A 24205-nucleotide genomic window follows, 5' to 3' on the forward strand; every position below is an offset into this window, starting at 1 on the left:
AACTAGTTATCACCTAATTTCACAGCTATCTGAAGTGGCAATCATCATATAGCAGCTTATCTATGATACATTCAAGATACATGATACAATTTATTACTTGCCCATAAGCTACAACACAGCCTGCTTAATACCTTTCCTTAAATTCCACCTCTCGACTACAATATGCTTGAGGTCCATGCAAAAAAGTAGCTACCTTTTATGTAGGAAATGGATGATTAAGTCTTTGGTGCTGTAAAAGCAACTTCATTTAAACATAACCACCCCCACCACCAAAAAAAGAAGAGGAAAAAAAAGGTAAAGAAAATAATAAGGGAAAAACCCAAGACACACTTCCTAGGGGGGGAAAAAACCCATCATGTAATTTCTGTCCTTGACAGAATGTATTAAATAAGCAAACACCCCCAACAAGCAAAACAAGTACTACAATGTAAAAAAAAAAAAGAAAAAAAAAGAAAACCCTCTCACATGCATAAATGAAAGGTTGCACACAAAGAACTCACATCTTTTCAAGCTTCAATAGTAAATATTCTGCTACTATGTATTAAATACTGCATGCTTTGCCCAAGCTAAGATGAAACCACATAATGTGACGTGTTTTATAACAGACGGCAATCTGAACTGTAAAATAAAGAGCCTTGATGATCTTCAGCATCTAGATGGGGAAAAAAGTCCATATCTACTACTGTCAATTAGACTCTAGAAAGCCATTTCATGTGGATTAGAAATAAATGATTCAAATAAGTATTAAACAGAAACGAGGGAGCCGGGGTGGCTCAGTTGGTTAAATGTCTGATGCTTGATCTCAGCTCAGGTCACGATCTCCCGGTTCGTGGGACTCAGCCCCCGAGTCGGGCTCTGCACTAACAGCAATAAGCCTGCTTGGGATTCTCTCTCTCATGACAGGTGCAAGCCCCTCCCCCACGTGCACGTACTCTCTCCCCCTCTCTCAAAATAAATAAATATACTTAAAAAAAAAACAGATACAAAATGAGGCTAAGAATTTGATGTTTTAAGTTGTAGAAAGCCCTACAAAACCAATTTTCTTAAAATTCATAAATAGTAAGTACATGAAACTCTATTTGATCAAAACACAATGAAAATATGCTCGGTGCGGGAGAGTGCAAAGCTATGTATTTAAAGGAGAGGATGGGATCGCGAGGGTTTCATTCCGAGTCACAACCCAGCATCCAATCTGACGCCTGTGAGCCCACGGTGGCCCCGGCGCGCCCCAGACCTCGCTCACGCTCTGTGTCCAGGACCTACTGGCCAGTTTGTATCTACAGCATCCACGGTGTGCTCATAACCAGCCAGGGTCTTCTAGGCCATATTCCCATCAGGCATTTAATTTCCTAGAGCCCAAAAATTTAGAAAAGGGGCCCTTACGTAAGAGATAAACGTTCAATATGACAATTATGAAATTTTAGAAACGGTGAGGGCAGAACCATGCTCTCAGACAACGTCAGTATCTAGGACTTCATGGTTTGGCACAATTTAAAAGTATGAGCTTATCCAAATTTTATAGATAAATAGTCAAGGCTGGTCTGGCAACCTGAGTTTTCCTCTGTGCCAGGAACGAACGCGGGCAGAGCGTATTCATTTTTACGCAGGTTACACTCCCATTTGTGTTTTCAAAAGAGGACTTTAAAATACAAAATGGTGCACGGTGCCGTTAGCCAATGGGATTTCAGAGACAGCAAGATTAAGTCTTTAAAAAAAAAAACGCAGAATAGCAAACTTATATAGGTCCTGATATGGCAACACACCAAGTCTTACACTTCTATGAATTTTATTTCAGACAAGAAGTTAACGGGGGTCATACAAAAAGGCTATACCCCTTTTAAATCTGAGACGGAACACCTTTCTGAGTTCGCGTAAGGCGCACTGTACCTACCTTTTGGCTGCCGCCACCACAGCAGTTTCTTTCCTGGCCCCGGAGGGGGACGGCAGAGAGCCACTGGGTTTCTTTGGTAACACGGTGCCGTTGTTGATGGTGGTTCTTAAGGGCAAGGTCTGCACCAGCGGTCTTGCTGTGAGAGGAGCAGAAAATGCAATCAGAACTTTGCCCCTTGGTCAGGGTGACTTTGCACAGAACTTAAGACACGCAGGAAGAGGACATCAATGCTAAAATGCCGGCAGGACCCACAGGTACCAAAAGAATTCAGCAGGGAGTTTCAACAAAGGGACGCTTGGCCAACGAACCTAGACACCAACCTCACCTCTTACCCAGCAACTAACTCAAAGTGGACCCAATCCCGGAGTGTAGGACACAAAGCTTTAAAACTTCTGGGTGAAAACACAGGAGAAAAATCTGTGTGACCTTGGGTTTGGTGGCTTTTTGGACACACCACCAAAAGCACGATCCATGAAAGAGAAAAGCAGGTTGCTTGGGCTTCACTAAAATTATAAAAACGTTTGCTCTGTGAAATGCATTGTTACAAGGATGAAAAGATAGGTCACGGACTGGGAGAAAGTATCTGCAAATCACGAATCTGATACAGGACTTGTCTCCGGAATATAAAGAAGGAACGCTTAAAACCGTCAGAACACAAGCCGCCCAATTAAAAAAATGGGCAAGAGATCTGAACAGACACTTCACCCGAGAGGACCCACAGATGGCAAATAAACATATGAAAAGATGCTCCACATTTTTTGTCATTAGGGAAATGCAAATTAAAACCGCAATGAGATCTCCCTATACACCTATTAGGATGGCTAAAATCCCAAAACCCAAACAAAATAGCAACGCTGGCCGGGGGACGGGTTCGCATTCACGGCCGGTGGGAAGGCAGAATGGCGCAGACACGCTGGAGGACAGTTGGGCAGTTGCTAAATATAGTCTTAGGGTAGGATCCAGTCACTGTGCGACATTAGGTATTTATTTACTCGACCGATTTGAAAACTTATGTCTGTATACAACCTGCCTCTAATATTTATAGCAGTTTTATTCACAATTGTCAGAAACCGGAAACAACCAAGAAGTCCTTCAATGGGTGAGGGGATAAACAAACTGTGGTCCATCCAGACCACGAAATATGATTCCAGAAGAAAAGAAAAAGTGACGAAGAAATCCACGCAAGAACAGGGCTGAGGCTTATTAAATCCATGCTGCTAAGCGAAAGCAGCCAGGCTTGAAAGGCTGTGTTCTGTGTGATCCCGTTTATATGACATTCTATAAAAGGCAAAACATTGGGGCGCCTGGGTGCCTCAGTCGGTGAAGTGGCCAACTTCAGCTCAGGTCATGATCTCATGGTTCGTGGGTTTGAGCCCCGTGTTGGGCTCTGTGCTCACAGCTGGGAGCCTGGAGCTGCTTCGGATTCTGTGTCTCCTCCTCTGCCCCTCCCCCACTCACATTCTGTCTCTCTCTCAAAAATAAACATTATAATTTTTTTTTTTTTTTTTTTTTACAAAAGGCAAAACTACAGAGACAAAACCAGATCCGTGGTTGCCAGAGGTTGGGCGGGTGGGGGCCGAGGGCTGGGGTAAGGCCCAGGAGGATTTTACGGTGGCAAAATGATTCTGTGGGTGACATATCCTGGCTATATGACACCATGCATCTATCAAAACCTACAGGCTCTTACATTGCGAGAATGAACTTGAACATATACAGAGAAAAATCAGTTAGGAGATGGGGGAGCCCATGACGGATAAAAGAATCAAACATGTTATAAGTATGTACTATGTCATGGAAGGGGGTGGGGCAGGAAGGGGGCTGTGGACATGGGGAGAGACTGTCTACACCCAAGTACACGGTGAACACTGTGGTCTAGTCAGTAACACTGTTTCCCACAGGGCATGGTCTACACCTCTGAAACCACCATGGTGAACACTAGGGCGAGAACAATTACGTGACCGTGTGGAGGACGGGGGAAGCAAGGCTTCGCTGGTGCAGAGCGAGGCTACAGACCAGCCAGGGGGAGCTCCCATGAGCCAGGCTTCAGCTACAGATACAAAATTATACGAGTGCAGGTAAACACGGGTTAGTATAAACCGACATGTCTTAGCTTTGCCCACTAAGACCGCGGAAAGCAGTATCACCCAGCGCCCAAACCTTGGTTTCTAACACGATTCCACACCAAGAGGGGAGCCTGGACTCCTTGGGAAAATGCGCAAATCTGCGGCTGGGGAAGGGCACCCACGACAAGGGCCTGCAGCATCCTGTACTACCCGACAAAAAGGAAGTGCTCAACAGCTGTCATAAACCCCCAACCCTTTATGGATGGGGCCAAGTCAAAGGGGAAAAGAGAGCTCCCCATAGCCAAAGCTGGGAAAACCGCAGGAACAAGCTGCACCAGGTAGTACTGGACCACAGCCCGAAGTTTACAACAAGTATCCATGAATACGTACAGATACAAGTCGACGACTGAGTAAATGATTAAATGGGGGGAGAAAAGATGCCTCTCCTGTGCGGAATTCCAGATAACTGACGTAGATACTCAAGAAGGTGGAGCACAGTTCTCTACTCCTTATGTGTGGGAGGCACAGTGACTGCTTTCTGCGTGGTCCAGCGTGGAAGTGCGTGGGGCCGGGGGGAGTCACTGCAGTGTGGACAAACCCGGCAAGCTCTGTCCAGGCCAATGTCACGGTGATGAGCCCTATGGATAGTACATGCCCTTGGCAGGATGTGAAGGAAATGCATTTTACCTCTACGGTCTTGCTCCCCAAAACCCATGACCTACACAGACCCAAGGTGAAGGACAACGAGCCACCTGCCCAGGGCTCCTCTGAACCGTCAGGGTCAACAGAGACCAGGACAAAGTCTGAGAAACTGTCAGTCTAGAGGAGCCTCGGGAGACGTGACGACCAAACGTGTTCCTGGATGGGATCCTGGGACAAGGAAACAGGGAATTGGGGATAAACTGAGGACACCTAAATACAGTGTGCCTTTCGTTAACAAAAACGTATCACCGTGGTGGCATGCTAATGGAAAATGCCAATCATGGGAGGAGTCTGTACTATCCCTGTCACTCTTCTGTAAATCTAACACGCTTCTGAAATTTAAAAAAATTATTTGAAATGCTATTGAATTTACTCTGTCCATCACAGGATTAAAGCTGCCTCAATTTAGGTTCCTGAAAACAGTAACCAACCTGCATAGAATGCCAGGTTTTTAACGCACCGCAACTTTTCAGCCCGTAAAGCAGAAGGAGAGAGGACGGACCGCGTCCCGACTCCTGGGTCAGCGCACCTCCCTGCCGCCCGGCCAGCCAGGATCTGCTCTTTCGCAACCTCGCCATCTCCTCTCGCTCTGTCTGTACAACGTTGTTTTTCCCACCAGGTCCCTGGACGCTTCCTGTCCCACAAACCAACAAGCCCTGCTTCTGCTGGGCAGCTCCCTGGGAGGGCGTGTGACCATGCACACCGCGGGGCTCACGCCCCAGTGTTTCCGATCTGGGGTGAAGCCCAAGAATCTGCCTTTCTAGCAAGTGTTCAGGGCATGCTGCTGTTGCTCCGGGGAACCCCACTTTGAGACCCACAGGCTATGCCACTGTCCCTTCCTGGCTATTCCTGTCCTCCTGCGTGGCCTCTCCTAGCTCCTACACCAGTCTGTGCCTCACAACTGAGCACTGGCTTACACACTGCTGTTCCAGGCGAGCTGATCTCACTCTGGAGAGCAGAGGGGTGGCAGACGCCCGTGCTGGGAGGGGTGTCCCTTAGATCTCTGCATCCCGTCCGTGTGCTCTGCACGCCTAGCTCCAGAGGCAGGTAGCCTGGGTGTCACCCCTCCTGAGCCCCAGAGGTTGATGGGGTGGGGGGAGAGCAGATACTTGAACCTAAAGGGAGAGAAACTGCTTTGGGAGTGGACGCAACACTCAGGGAGGGACACAGCCAGCCCGAGCGACCCCATGGGGAAGGAGCCAAGGAAGTGAATGCTCTGACCCCCTCTCTTCCCTCCTTCCAATCCCCAGTGAGGGCTCCCCATGCCCAGACCTAACTAGGGGGTGGAGGGCAAGGGCGTGCTGGCGTGGTCCCCACAGGTCAGTCTGCAGGGTGGGGCTGCCCAGAGGAGGGTGAAGAGAGGACCCAGGAGGGCGCCTGGGTGGCTCTGTCAGTTGAGCGTCCAACTCGTGATCTCGGCTCAGATCATGATCTCACGGTTGGTGAGACTGAGCCCCACATCAGGGTCTGTACTGATAGCACAGAGCCGGCTTGGGATTCTCTCTCCTTCTCTCTCCCTCTCTCTGCCCTTCCCTTGCTCATGCTCTCTCTCTCTCAAAAGAAATAGATAATTAAAAAAATAAAAAAGCAAGGACCCAGAAGGGTCCAAGGAGGATGTCTTGTACCCAGCTCTTCTCCGGCCCCTGGTCCAGGACCTCCACCCCGACCACAGACACACACACACACACACACACACACACACACACACACACACATGCCACCAAACCAGGCTGGGTGAGCCTCCTCCCTGCTCCCACTGCCCCGGCCTGTGCTGCTGGTGCGACACCCAGGACACTGCGTGGCAATTGTCTGTGGTCACCTGTCCATGACCGGAGGCTCCTGGACGGCCGCACCTGCTGGGCCGCCCCAGCGAGAACGTGGCCCGTGCCCGTCCGTCAGCTCGCACTGCACCTCGAGAACGAGCATCCCGCTTCCCAGAGAAAGTGTCAGGCTGCCATTGCTGAGTCATTATGGAATTTTTAGTTTGTCTTGAGTCATAAAGTCAAAAGTCCAGTCTCATGATGACCGAGTTGTCCTTCTCCCGAAAGGGTACCGAGGCCCGCGGGAGCCCGTGACGAGGGCGTCAGGTACACGCAGACGGCCTTCCACGGGCTGTGACAGATCTCCTGCATACGCTACACCATCACCGAGCACCCTCAGAAGCAAACAGAATTCTCCAAGTCCTGATATGAAACCAGGAAAGAAGGGGCGCCTGGGCGGCTCAGTCAGTGAATCGTCTGACTTCGGCTCAGGTCATGATCTCACGGTTCGTGGGTTGGAGTCCCACGTCGGGCTCTGTGCTGACAGCTCAGAGCCTGGAGCCTGCTTTGGATTCTGTGTCTCCCCCTGTCTGCCCCTCCTCCACCCATGCTCTGTCTCTCTCTCTCTCTCAAAAATAAAAAAACATTACAAAAATTTTTTTAAATAGAAAAATGAAATCATGAAAGGAAACAGAGGACGGCAGGGGGCTTGGTGACACCCTCGGAGTGACAAAGGAGGTGGTGAGATCCCTACTTCGGCAACACCCCCGTTGGTGCTACACGGCCATCCTGGTAACACGCTCGGGGTTTCGTTGCCACAGACGTGGTCCTGCTGCCACCTGCCTGCGACCCGCCTGCACGGCACACGACCCCTCCTTGGGTTGCCGCCGGCTTTGCACACCGAGACGTGGTTAGCCACTCAAGGAAAAAGGGCGGCTGCCATAAAGAGAAAGTTCTGGAAGGGAAAAGCACCTGCTCGTGTCCAGCGTGAGCAGGCGGCGGCCTGGATCGCGAGGACAGGAGAGCGGCCTGTAGGGCGGCGGGTCACCCTCAGACACGCGATGTTTACCACGTGGACGGGGCGTATCACCGGGGAAAGGCTCAGACGCCGTTTCCCGCTGATCATGCGCGACAAGAAATGAACCCTCCGCTTCCACGTGACACTAAGACGTGAGGCATCCTTCTGGTTCATAAAAGGGGTTTCTAAATAACAGTTTAATTGTTCCTAGGGGCAAAACATAGACACGCAGCACGAAAGAAGACTTTTCCAGATAAGAGGAGAACGCACGATAAGCGGTGTGTATCTAGAACGCGCTGGAGGCGGGGGGCGGCCGGGGGCTCACACCGCAAGGGACCCTGAGAAGCGCAGAGCCACGAAGGAGCCGTCGGGACCGACCTGACTCTGCGCGGCTTCCTCCGCGGAGCCTCCGAGAAGGCCCCACCTTCCCGAGCCCTTGCTTCTTGTCAAAGTCAGGGTCACCGCGCCCGCCCTGCAGGGCTGCCGTGAGGATCGGGAATGGCGAGCGGTGGGGGCGCAGCAGGGACACGAGGGCGGGGGCCTCCATCCCGCGGCCACGGCTACATCCGGATGCTGAGGTGCTTCTGGACCCGAGCGCGGCATGGGAAGAATTAACGTGGCGGTTCAGCCGTGCCCCGAGATTCCTGAGGCAGAATTACAGCCTGAACACACGAGCAAGACCGAAGTGGGGAATGGGGGCCATGCGCTGGGGAACACGTAGCCAGCGGACGGCCCCAGACACGCGAGACAAGGACGACGTTTTAATCTACATTTTCCAGGAAAACCTTGCAGCACTCCCCGCGCACGAGACGGAGACCAGCCAGGCACACAGACAGTGCGTCTGCTGTGAACTTCACCCCAGACCGTGACTCCTGGTCCTCTCGGCACTGGCTCTTTGCTGCTCCTCCCGGGACGGGGGAGGACCAGTTTCCAAGAAAGGAGTCATTTTTACATTGGTTTTTTTGTTTAACGTTTATTCATTTTTTAAAAATTTATTCATTTTTGAGAGAAAGACAGAGTGTGAGCAGGGGAGGGGCAGAGAGAGAAAGCGGGGGGACCCAGAATCCAAAGCAGGCTCCAGGCTCTGAGCTGTCAGCACAGAGCCGGACGCGGGGCTCAAACTCACAAATCATGAGATCATGACCTGAGCTGAAGCCAGATGCTTAACTGACTGAGCCACCCAGGCGCCCCAGAAGAGATTCATTTTTAAAACATAAATTTTTTCTGCTTATTACTCCAAAGAACATTTAGAAACCAACTGAAAGTATAAAGGAGAAAACAAAAGTCACAGTCCTATCACTCAAGAAAAAAAAGTCAGTGGTAACTCTGGGTATACTTCTTTCCAGTCTTTTTGCATAGATTTTGTCTATTAACTTGTATTACACAGTACATACAATTCTATACCTCGCTTGTGACTCTGAACGTGACGCACAGTGTCTGGCCCGTCGCTACCAGTCACGTGAACATTTATAAAGAGCACACAGTGTCCGATCACACCGAGGGCTTCAGTTTTTTGCCCCACAGCTTACACGTCCTCTGCTCCTTTCCATCCAAGTGCCCTCCGATCGGCACGGCGTTGCCATGAACTCCTGTATCCACGAAGCACTTTTCTGAATTTCAACGCACAAGAGGATATATTACAGGGGTCGCCTCACTGCGTTCGGTCAGTTAGCAGTGAGTCCCCACACCCACCACAACACTGTAAAACTTTAGTATTACCAAGAACTTTAAAAATACGTGCCTTCACAAACTATTTGATTCTCTATTCTTCAGGACAGGATAACCCCAAGCTCAGCAAAACGAAAACATAGAAAGCTCTGCATCTGAAAGTAAATCTAACGTAAAGAGGGCAAACTTTGCGGGCTGAAGTTGTCTGTCATTAAGGTGCAGGACAGGGCAATCGGTTCTCAATACTTAAAAAAATACCAAAGGCGGAAGAAAATAAGAGTGACAACATTCGGGGGCTTGGGTGGAAATTGAGTTGTTCCTAAGAGCCAGGGCGCTCTCCCTGGGTCAGAGCCCCCGGGACCAGGGGAACGCTCCGGGGAGACGTGGTCTAGTCCCAGCTCCCTCCTACGGAAACTCTGTCCACAGGCCCAGCATCGGAGGGCTTGGCCACAATCCTCCGCCTCTCTCAGGAAGCCATGGACTTGATCTGTCAGTGAATCATCTTCCTGAGACCACAGTTCTCATTGCTAGGCTGCCGAAGTCCTACGAAGAATAATAAAGTCAAACCTTAGGGGTCGTGATAACTTTCTTCAAATAAAGAGAAGCACTGCCATGGAGAGGGATTCGGATCATGATATACGGCCTCACGGGCAGCCCCGGGGCTGCTGTGTGGACGGTGCCGCCTCCCCATCAGAGGGGGACCGTGGCACAGGCACGGCACTCACTACACGCTTCCTTAGAGCTGGACCCCGCCGTACACTTTGAAAGCTCACTGCTTACCCACGTGGCCTGTTTCTTGGTGGCATAGCCATTCCCATCACCGGGCCGACAGCACAAGGTTAGGTGCCCAAAGCTCAAAATGTTGAAGCTTCTGACAACTGACCTTGGGGGAAAAACGTCACCTAATACTTAACAATGAGAATGACTTGCACCCGTGTGCTTCAAGTCTGTGTGAGGACGGCGAGCTGAAATAATGTGAAGGGGTGGGCACCGTGTGGCCTTGTACAGTCAGAGGAGGTTTGGCTCACATCCGCCTTGTCTGAAAGATCCCCCCACGGAACCCCGGCGACTGAGTGCCAGGTGCCCGGCTGCAGGTGCGTGGGTACCAGCACGGCCCTCTCCGGAAGGAGAGCAGCGACCCAGAGCCTCCGACGTGCTCACCGCTCCACCTCGCCTCCACCGTCCGGTAACTCACTGTGTAGGCGGCGGGACAGCGTGGCCCGTCCATCCAGGGGATGCCACCGCCCACCAGCTTTCTCATGACCCCTATTCCAGTTCCTGGTGTCTCCCTCTGGCTACTATGCTGTGGTTTACTTTTATTTAATTATTAAAATTATGAAATTACTAATTATTACAATTACTAAATTAAAAATTTTACTTTTACTTATTTATCATAGGGCGCCTGGGTGGCTCAGTCAGTTGAGCGTCTGGCTTCGGCTCAGGTCATGACCTCGCTGTTTGTGGGTTCGAGCCCCGTGTCTGGCTCTGTGCTGACAGCTCAGAGCCTGGAGCCTGTCTTTGGATTCCGTCTTCCTCTGTCTCTGACCCTCCCCTGCTCACGCTGTCTCTCTCTGTCTCTCTCAAAAATAAATAAGACATTAAAAAAAAAGTATCATACAGAAATATCAGCTCTCCCACTGAGAAGAAACTATTCTCTCAGAGGAAGTTTTATAAAAACCAAACTGTAGTCTTCGTCAAGAAAAGGAAACTCCCAGGCAGGCCTCTTGCATTATTTTTTTCCCCTAATTTTTTAAAATAGATGTTTTGGAAGTCTGAAGTTTTACATAAAGCAACGACTTCAAATGTGCCCTTCAGAGTACAGCAGTCATCAGATTTATTTTTGGAAAGCTGAGTAGGCCAAGAATACCTAAAATAACCTGGTTTCTATTTAAACTTCCCTAATCACTTTGTGACTTAGAAGGAGAAAAACAGTACTTAAAAAGATTATTCGGGGGGTGCCTGGGTGGCTCAGTCAGTTAAGCGTCCGACTTCAGCTTAGGTCATGGTCCCACAGCTCATGAGTTCGAGCCCCAAGTCAGGGTCTGTACTGACAGCTCAGAGCCGTGAGCCTGCTTTGGATTCTGTGTCTCCCTCTCTCTCTCTCTCTCTGCCCCTCCCCCACTCACATTCTGTCTCTCTGCCCCTCCCCTACTCTCTGTCTCTCTCTCTTTCTCAAACATAAACATTTTAAAAAAAGATTTGAGATGTATCGATGTATGGTATCAGACGGTGGCTACACTTGAGGTGAGCAGGGCTAAGGTACAGACTGCATCCCGGAAACTAATGTAACAATGTAACCTCATGTGTCAACTGTGCTTAGGTAAAAAAAATTCCAGAAAATAGGTCAACGTCATCCAGCAAGGATTCCCCACATGGAGCTAGTGACTAACCTGAAGGAAGAAGAAACAGATTTCTTCCTACAGACACATGTAGCCAAGGACCTGAGAGGGGAACGTAGCATATAACATCAGACAGTACCCTCTCCTGATTCCAGGAAAAACATGGAAAGTGTGAAGTTATTTGTTAAATCCAAACAAACAAACAAACCAAGCTAATTTTAGGTAGACATTTACACAGCACTGTGATCTCAAAGGAATTTAACAGCCAGGATGAATTCCGTTTTCTAAAGTTACAGCCACAAGGAACAGGGATCGGGTAGAAGATGAGCGACCTGGAGGGGTTATACTTCCAGAATTTTAAGAGAAGGGTCGCTACAAAGTTACTTCAACACAAATATTTCTTTCTTATGTTTCACTCACAGGCGTCACAGGGAAATGAAATGATTTAAGTTTGCCAGAAACCAGGGTCGACTGGGTGGCTCAGTCAGTGAAGCAGCCGACTTCTGCTCGGGTCATGATCTCACAGCTCATGAGTTCGAGCCCCGTGTCGGGCTCTGTGCTGACAGCTTGGAGCCTGGAGTCTGCTTCAGATTCTGTGTCTCCCTCTCTCTGCCCCTCTCCCACTCGTGCTGTCTCTTATCATCTCTCAAAACTGAAATCACTTTAAAAAAAAGTCAAAAAATAATAAATTCGCCAGAAACCCACGGGGCACAGACACCGTCACCCGCTTTGCTCTCCTGGACGGCAGGGCAGGAGGTTCAAAGGACACAGGAGGCTGTGCCCCGGAGCTCACCGGCTTGCGGGTCCTGAGCTCCTCAGGGAAGGGCCTGCGCCCCTCCCCCCGCCCGCAGGCCCCCATCCCTGCTCAGAGCTTCTCTGTGGCACAGGATCATTATCTGGTGGCTGGGCTGAACTGAAGGGTCACACAGAAGCAGAGGACAGAGACAGAGAGGAAAGTTGTCTGAAAGTTTCTGGATGGAACCGACTCCGAGGTGTCCCAGGACCACGGGGGTTCCCGTGTTCTTGGCTCTGCCTTACAAGATAAACGTTTGTCCTCAGCGTGCATTGTGGACGCCCCCCACCCCCACCCCGCACTCCACAGGCAGGTACCGGCCACCTACACGTGGACGCCCCCGGCTAGCGCCCCCCTCACGTCAAGCCAAAACACCACCACCCACAGAAGCCGTCCCGCCTCGTGGGACGGTTCGGGCACCGCTGAGGGCCGTTCCCTGATTTTCTGAGGTTCTCGTCTCTGCTGCTGTTGAAGGGTGCCCACGGCCTCGGCGCCGCCAGGCCTACGGCTGCCCCCGTGCGTCGACAGCACCCACCTTTGGTAGGTCCTTTCCTGTTCAGCACAGCCTGCTGCTCCTCCGTGATGTTCAGCCGCCGGACCACGTCGGCCAGCGCCGACTTGAGCAGCTGGATGTCATCCTCCTGCATCTGCACGCGCTGCTCCAGGGAGGCGATGCGGTCCGTCACCTCCATGCTGCTTGCCGCCGAAGCGCTGTCATCTAAGCCAAAGGAGAGGGACAAGTGACTCTCGAGAGCTCCCGGAGAGCTGGGACCCGCCCGCACGCCCGGAGTGCATGCCCCGACACGGTACATACTGAAGGTGACCGCGCTCGTGCACTTGATCTTAGCCAAAAGGCCGAGAAGCGATACCCGACCGGCTCATGCAGAAGCCACGGGGCGCCCCGTGCGGCACAGAAGGCAACGCCTCGTTCCGCTCTAGTCTTGAGTCCTTCCGTCTGTGCTCTTCCTTACCTTCCAGCTGAGGTTTGAATTGCTATTATGTTATTCTAGACACAGGCCAACGCGTGTTCTTTCCCATGACGTCAGAGACCTCAGCGGCAGAGGAGGGGCCGGCGTGCAGCTCCCCACACGTGGCAGAAGCCCACCCCCACCCCCCTCCCAGCCCCGCCATCACCCTCTCACTCCGTTCTGACCACGCTAGCTGACGGGGTGGCCAGATAATCACGAGACGACACTATCTCCTGATACCAATGTCACGGTGTATGTTAGCTAATTGGAATTTATTTTTTAATGTTTATTTTTGACAGAGACAGACAGACAGACATGGTGTGAATGGGGGAAGAGCAGAGAGAGAGAGAGAGAGGGAGACACAGGATCCGAAGCAGGCTCGAGCTGTCAGCACAGAGCCTGACGCGGGGCTTGAACCCATGAACCTTGAGATCATGACCTGAGCAGAAGTCAGACACTTAACCTACCCAGCCACCCAGGCACCCTATCTAACTGGAATTTAAATAAAAATTTGAAGAAAAAAAAAAGCTTGAGGTGCCCTAGTGGCTCAGTTGGTTAAGCGTCCGACTCTTGGTTGGGCTCAGGTCAGGATCTCACAGTTTGTGAGTTCGAGCCCCACATCAGGCTCTGCACTGACCGTGTGGAACCTGCTTGGGATCCTCTCTCTCCCTCTCTCTCTGCCCCTCCCCTGCTCACATTCTCTTACAATAAATAAGTAAACGTAACGAATGATTTCACGATGTAAAGAAAAACCACTGGCATAATGTACTCTCTTTCCCAATTAGGACACACTTAACATGGCACTTCTCAGACGCCATGGCCTCAGGATTCTTGACATGAGCAACGATTTCTGAGATCCATAACTAGCTTTTGTTTGTATGAATCGTGTCTATCAATTTCTACTGACTCCTTGACATGAGCAACAATTTCTGTGGACTGCAACTACCTTTTGTTTCTGAGAATCGTGTCTATCAATTTCTACTGTCCTGAAAATTAAAACAGGCATTTTATAAATATGTAAGCATGACTTAGCTAAAAACAAACAAACAAACAAAAGTATCATGTATTAAATAACCCATTTTTATGGGAAAGATTGCTGTTTTTAAAAACAAAAAAATTTTTTGAAAGGATCAACATCTTTGACTCTTTAAAAATTTTCTTTCATGTCTGACTTCCTAGAAAAGAACTGGATTTGTTTATGCGTTCAGTCTGCCGTGATGTGTTATTCTGGTTGACGTGTACGAAGAAACTTGGCCTCACACTGACATGTAGCGGGGAAAGGAAGAAGCATTTTAACGGCGTCTTCAGATAATTATGGATAACCTTCTTTGTTATTCAGTCAAAACATGATAGATAGAAACAGCTACAGAAGTTAGCTGCAACAGCAGAATCTAAGACCATATAAACACGATATTGTACTTCATTAAAGAAACAGAGCAGAACAAAACAAGACCACACCATCTATCAGTCATGCTGGTTAAGGGCCCGCTACTTGGATGGGACCTGGAAGCACCCAGTTACCTGGATGGCAACCCCAGTCTCTTGCATAGAGCCATTAAGCGCCAGCTCTGCATCAAGCCTCCTATGTCCCACAGGTCTCCTGGCCTCTGCAAACCATTTCATGTCGTTCCTTCTCTCACTCCGTGCTTCCACCACACCAACCTCTCTCTTTGGTATCTGCTGTTGCCTTCGCTTGTAACATTTCTCACCAGGCTTTTTCGCTTGTTCTTTCTTCTGTTCTTAGGTGTCAGCGCAAACAGAGCTTTTCGGAGAACCTTCCTAACAACCTTACCCGAGGCTGGGGCTCCGATCACAACAACCTCACTTATTTCTTTCACAGCATCACTGTGCTCTGTTTGCTCATCTTCTATCTCCCAACTAAAACATAAGCACCACGGAGTTGCACCTGCTTCCAGGAAAAATGGACCACCTGTGGATAGCACCATCCCACGGAAGGCAATTTTAAGCCTGGAAATTACACAAAAAGCAACGACTTGAAGGACTGGAGAGGAGACACAGGTTATAAACTCTGGTGGGGAGTTTACGCTCACTCAGAAAAATATACAAGAAAACTCCTTTTCCATGGCTTTTAGCCAGAGCTAAGCAGTACACACAGTAGGAGTGAGGGTACAGGGGAAACTCCCACAGCCATCTTGTCCTAAGAAAGCCAAGACATGAAGTCCAAAATCTGTGAACCCTAAAGAGAGTGGGGGAAATCCCAGAAGGGAAGAAGCCAGAGGGGGGATTCCCAAACTCTGTCTCATGTCTGGCTGACCTGCGGATTGCACCCACATAGAATAGACTCAATGCTACAGCCAACAGCAGAAGATCAGAACTGAGATCGGAGGCACTGTGCAAGAAGCAATTTTCAGTTCAAGTCCAGCCAAGAAAAGCAGCCACTAAGACAAAGGAAAGAACACTTCTTAGAGGAAAATCATAGAATACAAAATATCCACAACTTAAAACTCATAATTTCCAAAATTACTCAATATATGTAAGAATCAAGAAGTGGAACACATTCTCAAGAGAAAAGAAAATAAATGGAGTCCAACTCCAAAAGGAACAAAATATTGGAACAGATAAGGAAAATGAGGTTATTTCCAGTGAATGAAAATTTCAGTGGAGAAGTGAGAAGTACCGGCAAAGAAACAGAAACAATAAAAAACGAACCAAATGGAAATTCAAGAACTGAAGCACAGATTTTCTGAAGTGAAGAATTCACTGCACGGCTGCAGCTGCATGGACGTGATGAAGGAAAGACACGCAAACCTGAGGATGGAGCACGAGGAAGGATCCAAGGGGAAGGACACAGAGACAAGAATTGGGGAAAAAATTAGCCGAGTCCCTTGGGGATTTGTTAGATGATCTCAAACAGTCCAACATACACTAAATTGGAATATAAGAAGAAAGAGGACAAGCCAGGAAAAAAATCTGAAATGTAAAGCCCCCCCCCCATTCCTAAATTGGATGAAGGACAGAAGTGGAAAAGAACAAAATGTGTAACAAATACCAAGCAAAATAAACACAAAGAAAGCCACCTCAAGGTGTATCATAATGAAAGTGCTGATAACCAGATTAAGTGCACATATTGAACGTGGGAAGAGAAAACTGACATAGTCTATCCTTGGCAAGGACCACGGACGAAGACTAGAAGAGAATACAACATCTCTAAAGTGTGAAATGAAAAAAATCCAATCTGGAATTCTATACCCAGCAAAAATAGCCTCTAACAGTGAAAGTAAAACAAACAAACAAACACAAACAACAACAAAAACAAAGGCATTCTCAGATAAATGAAAACTGAAAGAATTCATTGCCAGCAGATCTATGTTACAAGAAGTATGACAGGGTAAAGGGAGATTATAGAAGACGGAAACTCAGACCCTCAAGGAAGGATGAAAACCTCTAGAAGTGATAAATATCTGAATGAGTTCAAGACTTTTTTTCTATTTGCAGTTTCCTGTTCATGCTCTTAAAAACCTTTAAACCTGTGAAGATGAAAATTATAACACTGCGAAGATTTATAGGTGTGTACATGTAATACATAAACAACCATAACATAAAGGATGGGGAAGATATGGATCTATAATATTTTAATGTTTTACATAAGATTTTAATATTGTACATTATTAATTGTAAGGGACCTGTGAAAAGTTAAAGATGTAGATTTTAATCCCCAGGGAACTAGTAAATAATAATGCAAATAAGTATGGGTTAAAAAAAAATTACACTGAAATTTTGTATTCAAATAATCCAAAGGAGAGAAAAAAGGGAGAGAGGAACAAAAAGTAGACAAATAGGAAAAAAAAGTAAAATGATAAACCCAAACCTAATATGGAAATAGTTACATTAATATCATATTAATACAATAATTTCAATAAACATATCAATTAAATGTCCAAGAATGTCAGGGGAAAAAAAGCAAGACCCAACTATATGCTGTCTACAAGATACACACTTTAAATACAAAGACGCAGATGGGCTGAAAATGAATGAATGGAGAAAAAGACATAGGACGCAAACAGAAAGCATAAGAAAGCTAGAGTGGCAACATTAATAATCAGGTAACATAGACGCCAAATAAAATGTATTACCAGAGATAAAGAGGATCATTTCATAGTGAAAACAGGATCAATTTATCAGAAAGACAAGACAATCATAACAACAGAGATTTAAAGTACATGAAGCAAAAATTGCCAGAATTAAGGTGGGAAAAAGACAATTCCACAATTATTCCGGAAGATTCCATTGCTCCTTTCTCAGCAGCTGATAGGACAATTGTAAAAAATTACTAAAGACATAGAAGGTTTGAACAGCATTATAAACCACTTTGATTTAATTGATATATATGGAACAACACCCTCAACAATGGCAGTGCGCATGGTACATTTATCAGGACATATCATGTTCTGGACTGGAAAAGTATGTTCTCTGACCCCAGTGGCATTAAATTAGAAATCAAAAACAAGACCACCAGGAAATCCCCTACTACTTGTAAATTAAACAGCACACTTGTAAATAACCATTAAGTCAAAGATAACATCACAGGACAAATTAGAAGATATTTTTAATTAAATGATAGTGAAAGTGTAACATTTCCAAATGTGTGGGTTACAGCTAAAGCAGGTCTCTGAGGAAAATTAATAGCTTTATGATCTCTTTGTTAGCAAAGGAGGGAATCCTCAAATCAATGATTCTCAGCTTTCACATTAAGTAGAAAAAGAAGAGCACATTAAAACAAAATCAAGCAAAAAGAAGGGAAATAAAAGAGATGAAGTCAATGGTATGAAACATGGACAAAGAATGAAGAAAATCAATGAAATCAGAAGAAGGCTCTGTGAGAACATCAATAAAATGTAAACTCCATGAAAGCAGAAATCTTTTCTTCTGGCTCACTGCTCTATCTTACCAATGTGTATCACAGAGAAGGAACTCAATAAATATTTGGTAAATGGATGAACAGATGGGTAAATGGGTATTTGGATTTTATGTCAGAAAACAGGAGCAAGTAGGGGTTGGCCTTGATGAATAAAAACATTTACGTAGAAAAAGAAAAATAGCATTCCAGGCAACAAAAAACACTGAAACACAGGCATGGGAACTGGGAATCATAAGAAGTCTCAGGTAATGGTGGGCTTTGAAATTGAAATTTACGATTTTGTAATCTCTGTTTACTGGATATAAATCTGTCAGGCCCCTAAATTCAAGTTGTGTCGATGTTCTAAGTTACAGATAATGGTTTCATGCACAGAAATATTTTTCAAGTGTGTCTCCGGCACTTCTGAGATGGAATAACAGAAAATAAATACCTGACAACCCAGAGAACTCATCAAGTATTCACATATGCGTAGAACTTAACAGATCCCATGAGGAGAGCACTGTATAACTCTTTAAAAATACATCACAGACCTATCTCTCCAAAGAAATCAAATTTGGCAAGTTATCTTTCCTCACACTCCTTGCCCTCCAAGAACTAAATACTTCATTCTCTATGCTCCTAAGTAGGATTCATATTGTTTCTGTTGGGAATACTGGCGACTATGTCTTTTTTACCTCTCACTGTTGATGGAGACAAAGAACTTTTAAAACCCAACAGTGAGAAAAGAAACAACCCAATTAAAAAATAGGGCAAAAGAGCTGCATAGACACTTTACTAAACTGCAAACAGGCACATGAAAAGACGATCAGTATCACTGGCCATTAGGGGAATGCAAATTCAAACCACAGTGAGATATCATTACACACCCATTAGAATGGACAAAATACACACCACCAACCAAACAAGATGCGTGAGAAAATGGGGCACATGAAACCCTCTTACGCTGCTGGTGAACACATAAAATGGGATACTCACTCCAGAAAATGGTTTTGCAGTTTCTTATAAAGTTGAATATACACATAGCATGTGATCAAGACTCACTAGAGAAATGAACACCCACGTTCGTAAAAAGCCTGTACACAAACGTTGGAAGCGGTAAAAACTGGAAACAACTCAACTGTCCTTCAATTGGTGAACAAGGGGCACCTGGGTGGCTCAGTCAGTTGAGCGTCCAACTTCAGCTCAGGTCATGATCTCACGGTTTGTGGGTTCAAGCCCTGTGCTTGGCTCTGTGCTGACAGCTACCTCGGAGCCTAAGGCTTGTCTTCAGATTCTGTGTCTCCCTCTCTCTCTGACTCTCCCCTGCTCATGCTGTCTTTCTCTCTCTCAAAAATAAAATTAAAAACAAAATTTTTTTTAATTTTAAGAAGTTGGTGAACGCATAAACTGTGACACCTCCTCAGAGTGATAGAAAAGGAAGTTAACTAGTGATAAAGGGGTCTGGGTGGATCCCGCGGGTATGATGCTGAATGAAGGAAGCCAGTCTCCTAAGGTGACATGCTGTGTCCTTCCATTTATGCAACATTGTCCAAAAGACAAAACTACAGTGAAGAAGGACAGATCGGGGGTTACCAAAAGTTGGGGGAAGGGCACAGCACTCCATAGTTTTGGGGAATGATGGATGTGTTCTGTATCCTGACGGTGATGGTCTGTATTGTGTGAAGATACATAGAATTGTCTCCAAGAACAAAAAGCACATCTATTGAATGTTAACATAGAAAATAAAATAACTTTCGGGGAGTCCGAGAGAGTTAAGGTCTACCCATTGGCTTTGTCAGTTAGGGGCTGCCATTTGGCTTGTTGAGGCTGGTGGATATTGTACCTTGAGATCTGAGCAAAGACAGATTCCAATGAAAACACCTGCTGCCCGCTAGAAAGAGAGCACCCTTAAGTTCTACAAGTTGTCCCTTGACCTAGATGGGAAATCAGGAAAGTCCCTCTTCATCAGGTCACGCCAACCAGAGGGAGAAGTGGGGGAGGGGATACAAAGGCAGGTTTGCTCTGTCTGCCCCCCGAGAATCAAGGAAAGAGCTGAATAAAATATTTTGTTATGTTTATTTATTTTTGAGAGAAACAAGCAGAGTGTGAGCACAGGAGGGGCAGAGAGAGAGGGAGACACAGAATCTGAAGCAGGTTCCAGGCTCTGAGCTGTCAGCACAGAGCCCGACGTGGGGCTTGAACCCACAAACTGTGAGATCATGACCTGAGCTGAAGTTGGTCACTTAACCAACTGAGCCACTCAGACTCCCCCCGCCCCTGAATAAAATCTTTTAACTTGTGAATAAAAGAAGTCAGGGCAAGCCAAGTAGCAACTGTCACATGGGGGCCGGCACCACTCAGACCTCACTGGGAGGGTCTCCGGCCTCAGGAAAAGGACTGGGAGAAGCCATTCTACAGCCAAATTCGTGTTGGAGAGGATTTGCAGAGGAGGGACATGTGGGCTAGTCACCAGGAGTGTGGCCTCTGACATCTGGTCACATGGGTCCAATCCCAGCCCTACCACTTCCGAGCTGTGTGACATAGGGCAAGGTACTGAGTCGCCACATGCCTCAGTTTCCCCACTGGTAAACAGGGGCAACAACCGTAGTCTACCTCAGCAGGTTGCCGTACTCTCCAATTAGTTAATACATGTAGAGCTCTTAGGATATGGTTTTGCATACTGTAAATGCTTTATAAATGCTAGCTACAATCAGGCCACTGTTGTTGTCAATAATGATCACTGATAAAGTCACCAAACTTAATATTTCCTTCAAAACTCCTTTGTGTTGTCTGAACACTGTTATGCAAAATAGCACTAAACATTAATTTGAGGGGCACCCGGGTGACTCAGTCAGTTGAGCATCCGACTTTGGCTCAGGTCACAATCTCGCGGTTAGTGAGTCCGAGCCCCACATCAGGCTCTGTGCCGACAGCACGGGGCCCGCTTCAGATCTCCTCTCCCCCTCCCCTGCTTACTCTTGCTCAAAAATAAATAAATATTTAAAAAGTATTTAGAAATTAGTGCTTTATTAATAATAAGTGTTTCCTAAGTCATGAAAGAATCTGGCACATCGAAGCATGCAGTTCTGTGAGACGGGGGCCGTTTGCACAGAGAGCAGCCGTGAGAGGCGGCCCACACTCGCAGCGGGGGCCTGCACGGCCGGAAAAGGAGGAAGCTGGCTGCTACCACGCCACCTTGCGCACACACACGTGCACATGCACGCGCACACACGCACACACACCCCTAGAAATTTACATGGCAAAATAGCATCATTATGGCCTCAGTTTGCTCTATAGATGGCTTTCATGAATGTGCATAAATCAGATTCTATTTTAATTATACTGCCAAATTTATACAGGAAAAAATCTAATTTTAATATTTTACCTAAAAAAAGTCCCCCAAACCCAAAGCACAAAACCCCGACCAGCTCAGTATCTGTCTTCCAACACAAGTGACTAAAAACTGAAAAGTCCAGGGGCGCCTGGGGGCTCAGTCGGTTACGTGTCCAACCTCAGCTCAGGTCATGCTGTCATAGTTCATGAGTTCGAGCCCCGCGTCAGGATCCGTGCTGACAGCTGGAAGCTTGGAGCTGCTTCAGATTCTGTGTCTCCCTCTCTCTCTCCTCTGCTTGCACACTGTCGCCCTCTCTCAAAAATGAATAAATATTAAAAAAATTTTTTAAACCTGAAAATCTGTCTGATTAAGAGAACGTCTATTTGCAAGACGTGACATCACCCCAGCGCTCTGCACATCCCGCCAGAGCCGCCGCCCTGCCCTGTACGGATGGTCTCAGTTCTGCTCCTCAGGTAGCTCCTCTCCAGAACAGACTGGAGGGCTTCTTGGCAGCAGTGCGAGCTGTCTGCCATTCCCAACCTTCGTGGGTATAGAAAAGGCTAGTGTTCAAATGACTTTACAAATTCAACTCGCAAAAACAACAACAACAACAACAACAACAACAAAAAACCTGATTGGCAAAATAAAAAACAAAACCCACATCTTGGTCTAGTCAACACAAGGCATTTCCAGCCTCTGACCATCTCACAGGATTCTGGGGCACAAGATGGGCAAGGGCATCTCATCAAGGAAAACCTCATCCGATTGGGAATCCATATGAATAACACTCTAGCAAGTTATGTATTTTATTTTCTTAAGATTTTTTAGGTTTATTTATTTGTTTTTGAGAGAGAGCGTGCGTGAGTGCAGGCAGGGGCAGGCAGGGAAGATAGACAGGGAGGGAGAGAGAGAATCCCCGGCAGGCTCTGCATAGTCGGCACAGAGCCCGATGTGGGGCTTGAAGTCATGAACTGTGAGATCATGACCTGAGCCAAAATCAAGTCAGAAGCTTAACTAACTGAGTCACTCAGGTGCCCCAAGTTATGTATTTTATTTCCTTATTTTTTAAAATTTATTTTTGAGAGAGAGACAGAGACAGAGCATGCGTGGAGGAGGGGCAGAGAGAGAGAGAGAGACCGAATCTGAAGCAGGCTCCAGGCTCTGTGCTGGTGTCAGCACAGAGCCCGACCCGGGGCTTGAACCCATGAACCGCGAGATCGTGACCTGAGCTGAAGCCGGACGCTCAACCGACTGAGCCACCCAGGCGTCCGCACGTTATGTTTAAAGTACTGGCCATTCCCGTAGCTCTAACCTCACCCGCAGAGGTCATTAAAACAGCGTTACCCACTGAACAGCTTCATCTCTTTTTTCAAAGTTTTCGCATTCTTGTCTGGCACTGTTATACTTTGCGGAGTTAGAGGGAGGTTTGAAAAAGACCTTTATATTCTTTATATTTTCACCTCTTGGGTTTTTTTAAACTTCTGCGTGAACCAGAACTACGGCTGGACCTGTGCACCCGCTCGCCTCCGGCGGCGGGCGTGGGGGTCCGGGCCCACGCGGCAGGTGGAGCGCCCCTCGCCTCCGCCTCAGGCTGCAGAGCGACCGACACGACTTCATCTGAGGTGGAACCAAACCCGCGGTGGCCTGAAGCCCATGACGCGGCTGTGTCAGCTGGCTGAGTGCACAGGGAGGGCCTCTGTATCCTCCACCGCGGCGGACCTTCTCGGCATTCTGTCCAGGTCCTCCCACAGTTCAGAAAACTCCTTCTCAGGAGGGCTGGCAAACAGTGTAACCTGTTCTCGACGGCCCCGGCCCTGGGATTCGAGGAAGAGCACCGCTCCGGAGTTCAGACTGTGCAGGGTACGGTCTTGGCGAATGGCCCCAACAGTCCAGGAAGAATACTGCCCGCCTTCGGACGTTCTTGTGAGGGTAACGTACGTGAGCGCCCAACACGGTGATGGCAAACGGACGCTCGACACAAACGGTAGTTCAGTATCACCGTTGCTCGATGCTGTGAATACCGTTGTTCATAGAGGCACAAAAAGCCAACACCGACCTTCAGTGAAATCAGCGGTAACAATAGGTACTGAACTTCTGCAAGTACCGTGTGGTGCTTGGTCCACAACAGTGGTCTGCGCTGGAGGAAGAGGGACCAGTTCTGCCTCTGGCGCACTCCTGACCACGCTGAGGAACAGGACACTGGCCGCAGGATACGGAACAGTCCCGGACGAGCCCTCCCACGAGAGCGCACGGCTAGTGGCGGAAGGATGGACCGAGCGTCACACCCACAGCTCCCCCTGGGCAGCCAAACGCCAGCTTCCGAGTTCCAAGGGTGTCACAGATCCGGGCGGGTCACCCATCACCTCCAGTTCCAGGGGCACAAAGATGACCTTGTGGCTCTTCCCTGACCCTCGATCTCCGAGGGGCCGTGTGCAGATGTGACTTTTAGGTTAAGTTACTGTTTTACAGTAAGAAGTGGCAAAAAGATCAAGTCACTTATCTCTTGTATTCTATCAAACAGACCAGGAAAGTGCATTTTGTCCTCTGTTCGTGTGACTATCTCCTCATCTAGAGAGAAACAGCCTCCTGACTCTACATCTTCCGGGGATACGAGATGTTGGTGTCTGTGTGACATTCCTGGAGGTTGGTGGGGGACTGTTCACTTAAAAAAGTTAACGTAGACTCTGTCCCTTTTATCTTGAGATGTTCTCTCTGTTCTTTAATTATTTAAAACGATACAGATGGCACATCTATGTGGCTCAGTTGGTTAAGCGTTCAACCCTGGATGTCAGCTCAGGTCACGATTTCACA

At 47.7% G+C, this 24205-nt stretch overlaps 1 protein-coding gene across 2 annotated transcripts in view; it reads right to left on the bottom strand.

The window, feature by feature from the left end:
• EML1 (EMAP like 1) overlaps positions 1-24205 on the bottom strand; it is a 178768-nt gene that overhangs the window by 61981 nt on the left and 92582 nt on the right. For both annotated transcript variants that reach the window (XM_029951623.1, XM_029951622.1), the window contains exons 2-3: positions 12770-12952; positions 1892-2027 (exon numbers count right to left, since the gene is read on the bottom strand). In XM_029951623.1, coding sequence (XP_029807483.1) covers positions 1892-2027; positions 12770-12952 — 319 coding nt within the window. The remainder of the gene's footprint in view (positions 1-1891; positions 2028-12769; positions 12953-24205) is intronic.

Source organism: Suricata suricatta, chromosome 9 (assembly GCF_006229205.1).
Source record: "Suricata suricatta isolate VVHF042 chromosome 9, meerkat_22Aug2017_6uvM2_HiC, whole genome shotgun sequence".
Lineage (NCBI taxonomy): Eukaryota > Metazoa > Chordata > Mammalia > Carnivora > Herpestidae > Suricata > Suricata suricatta.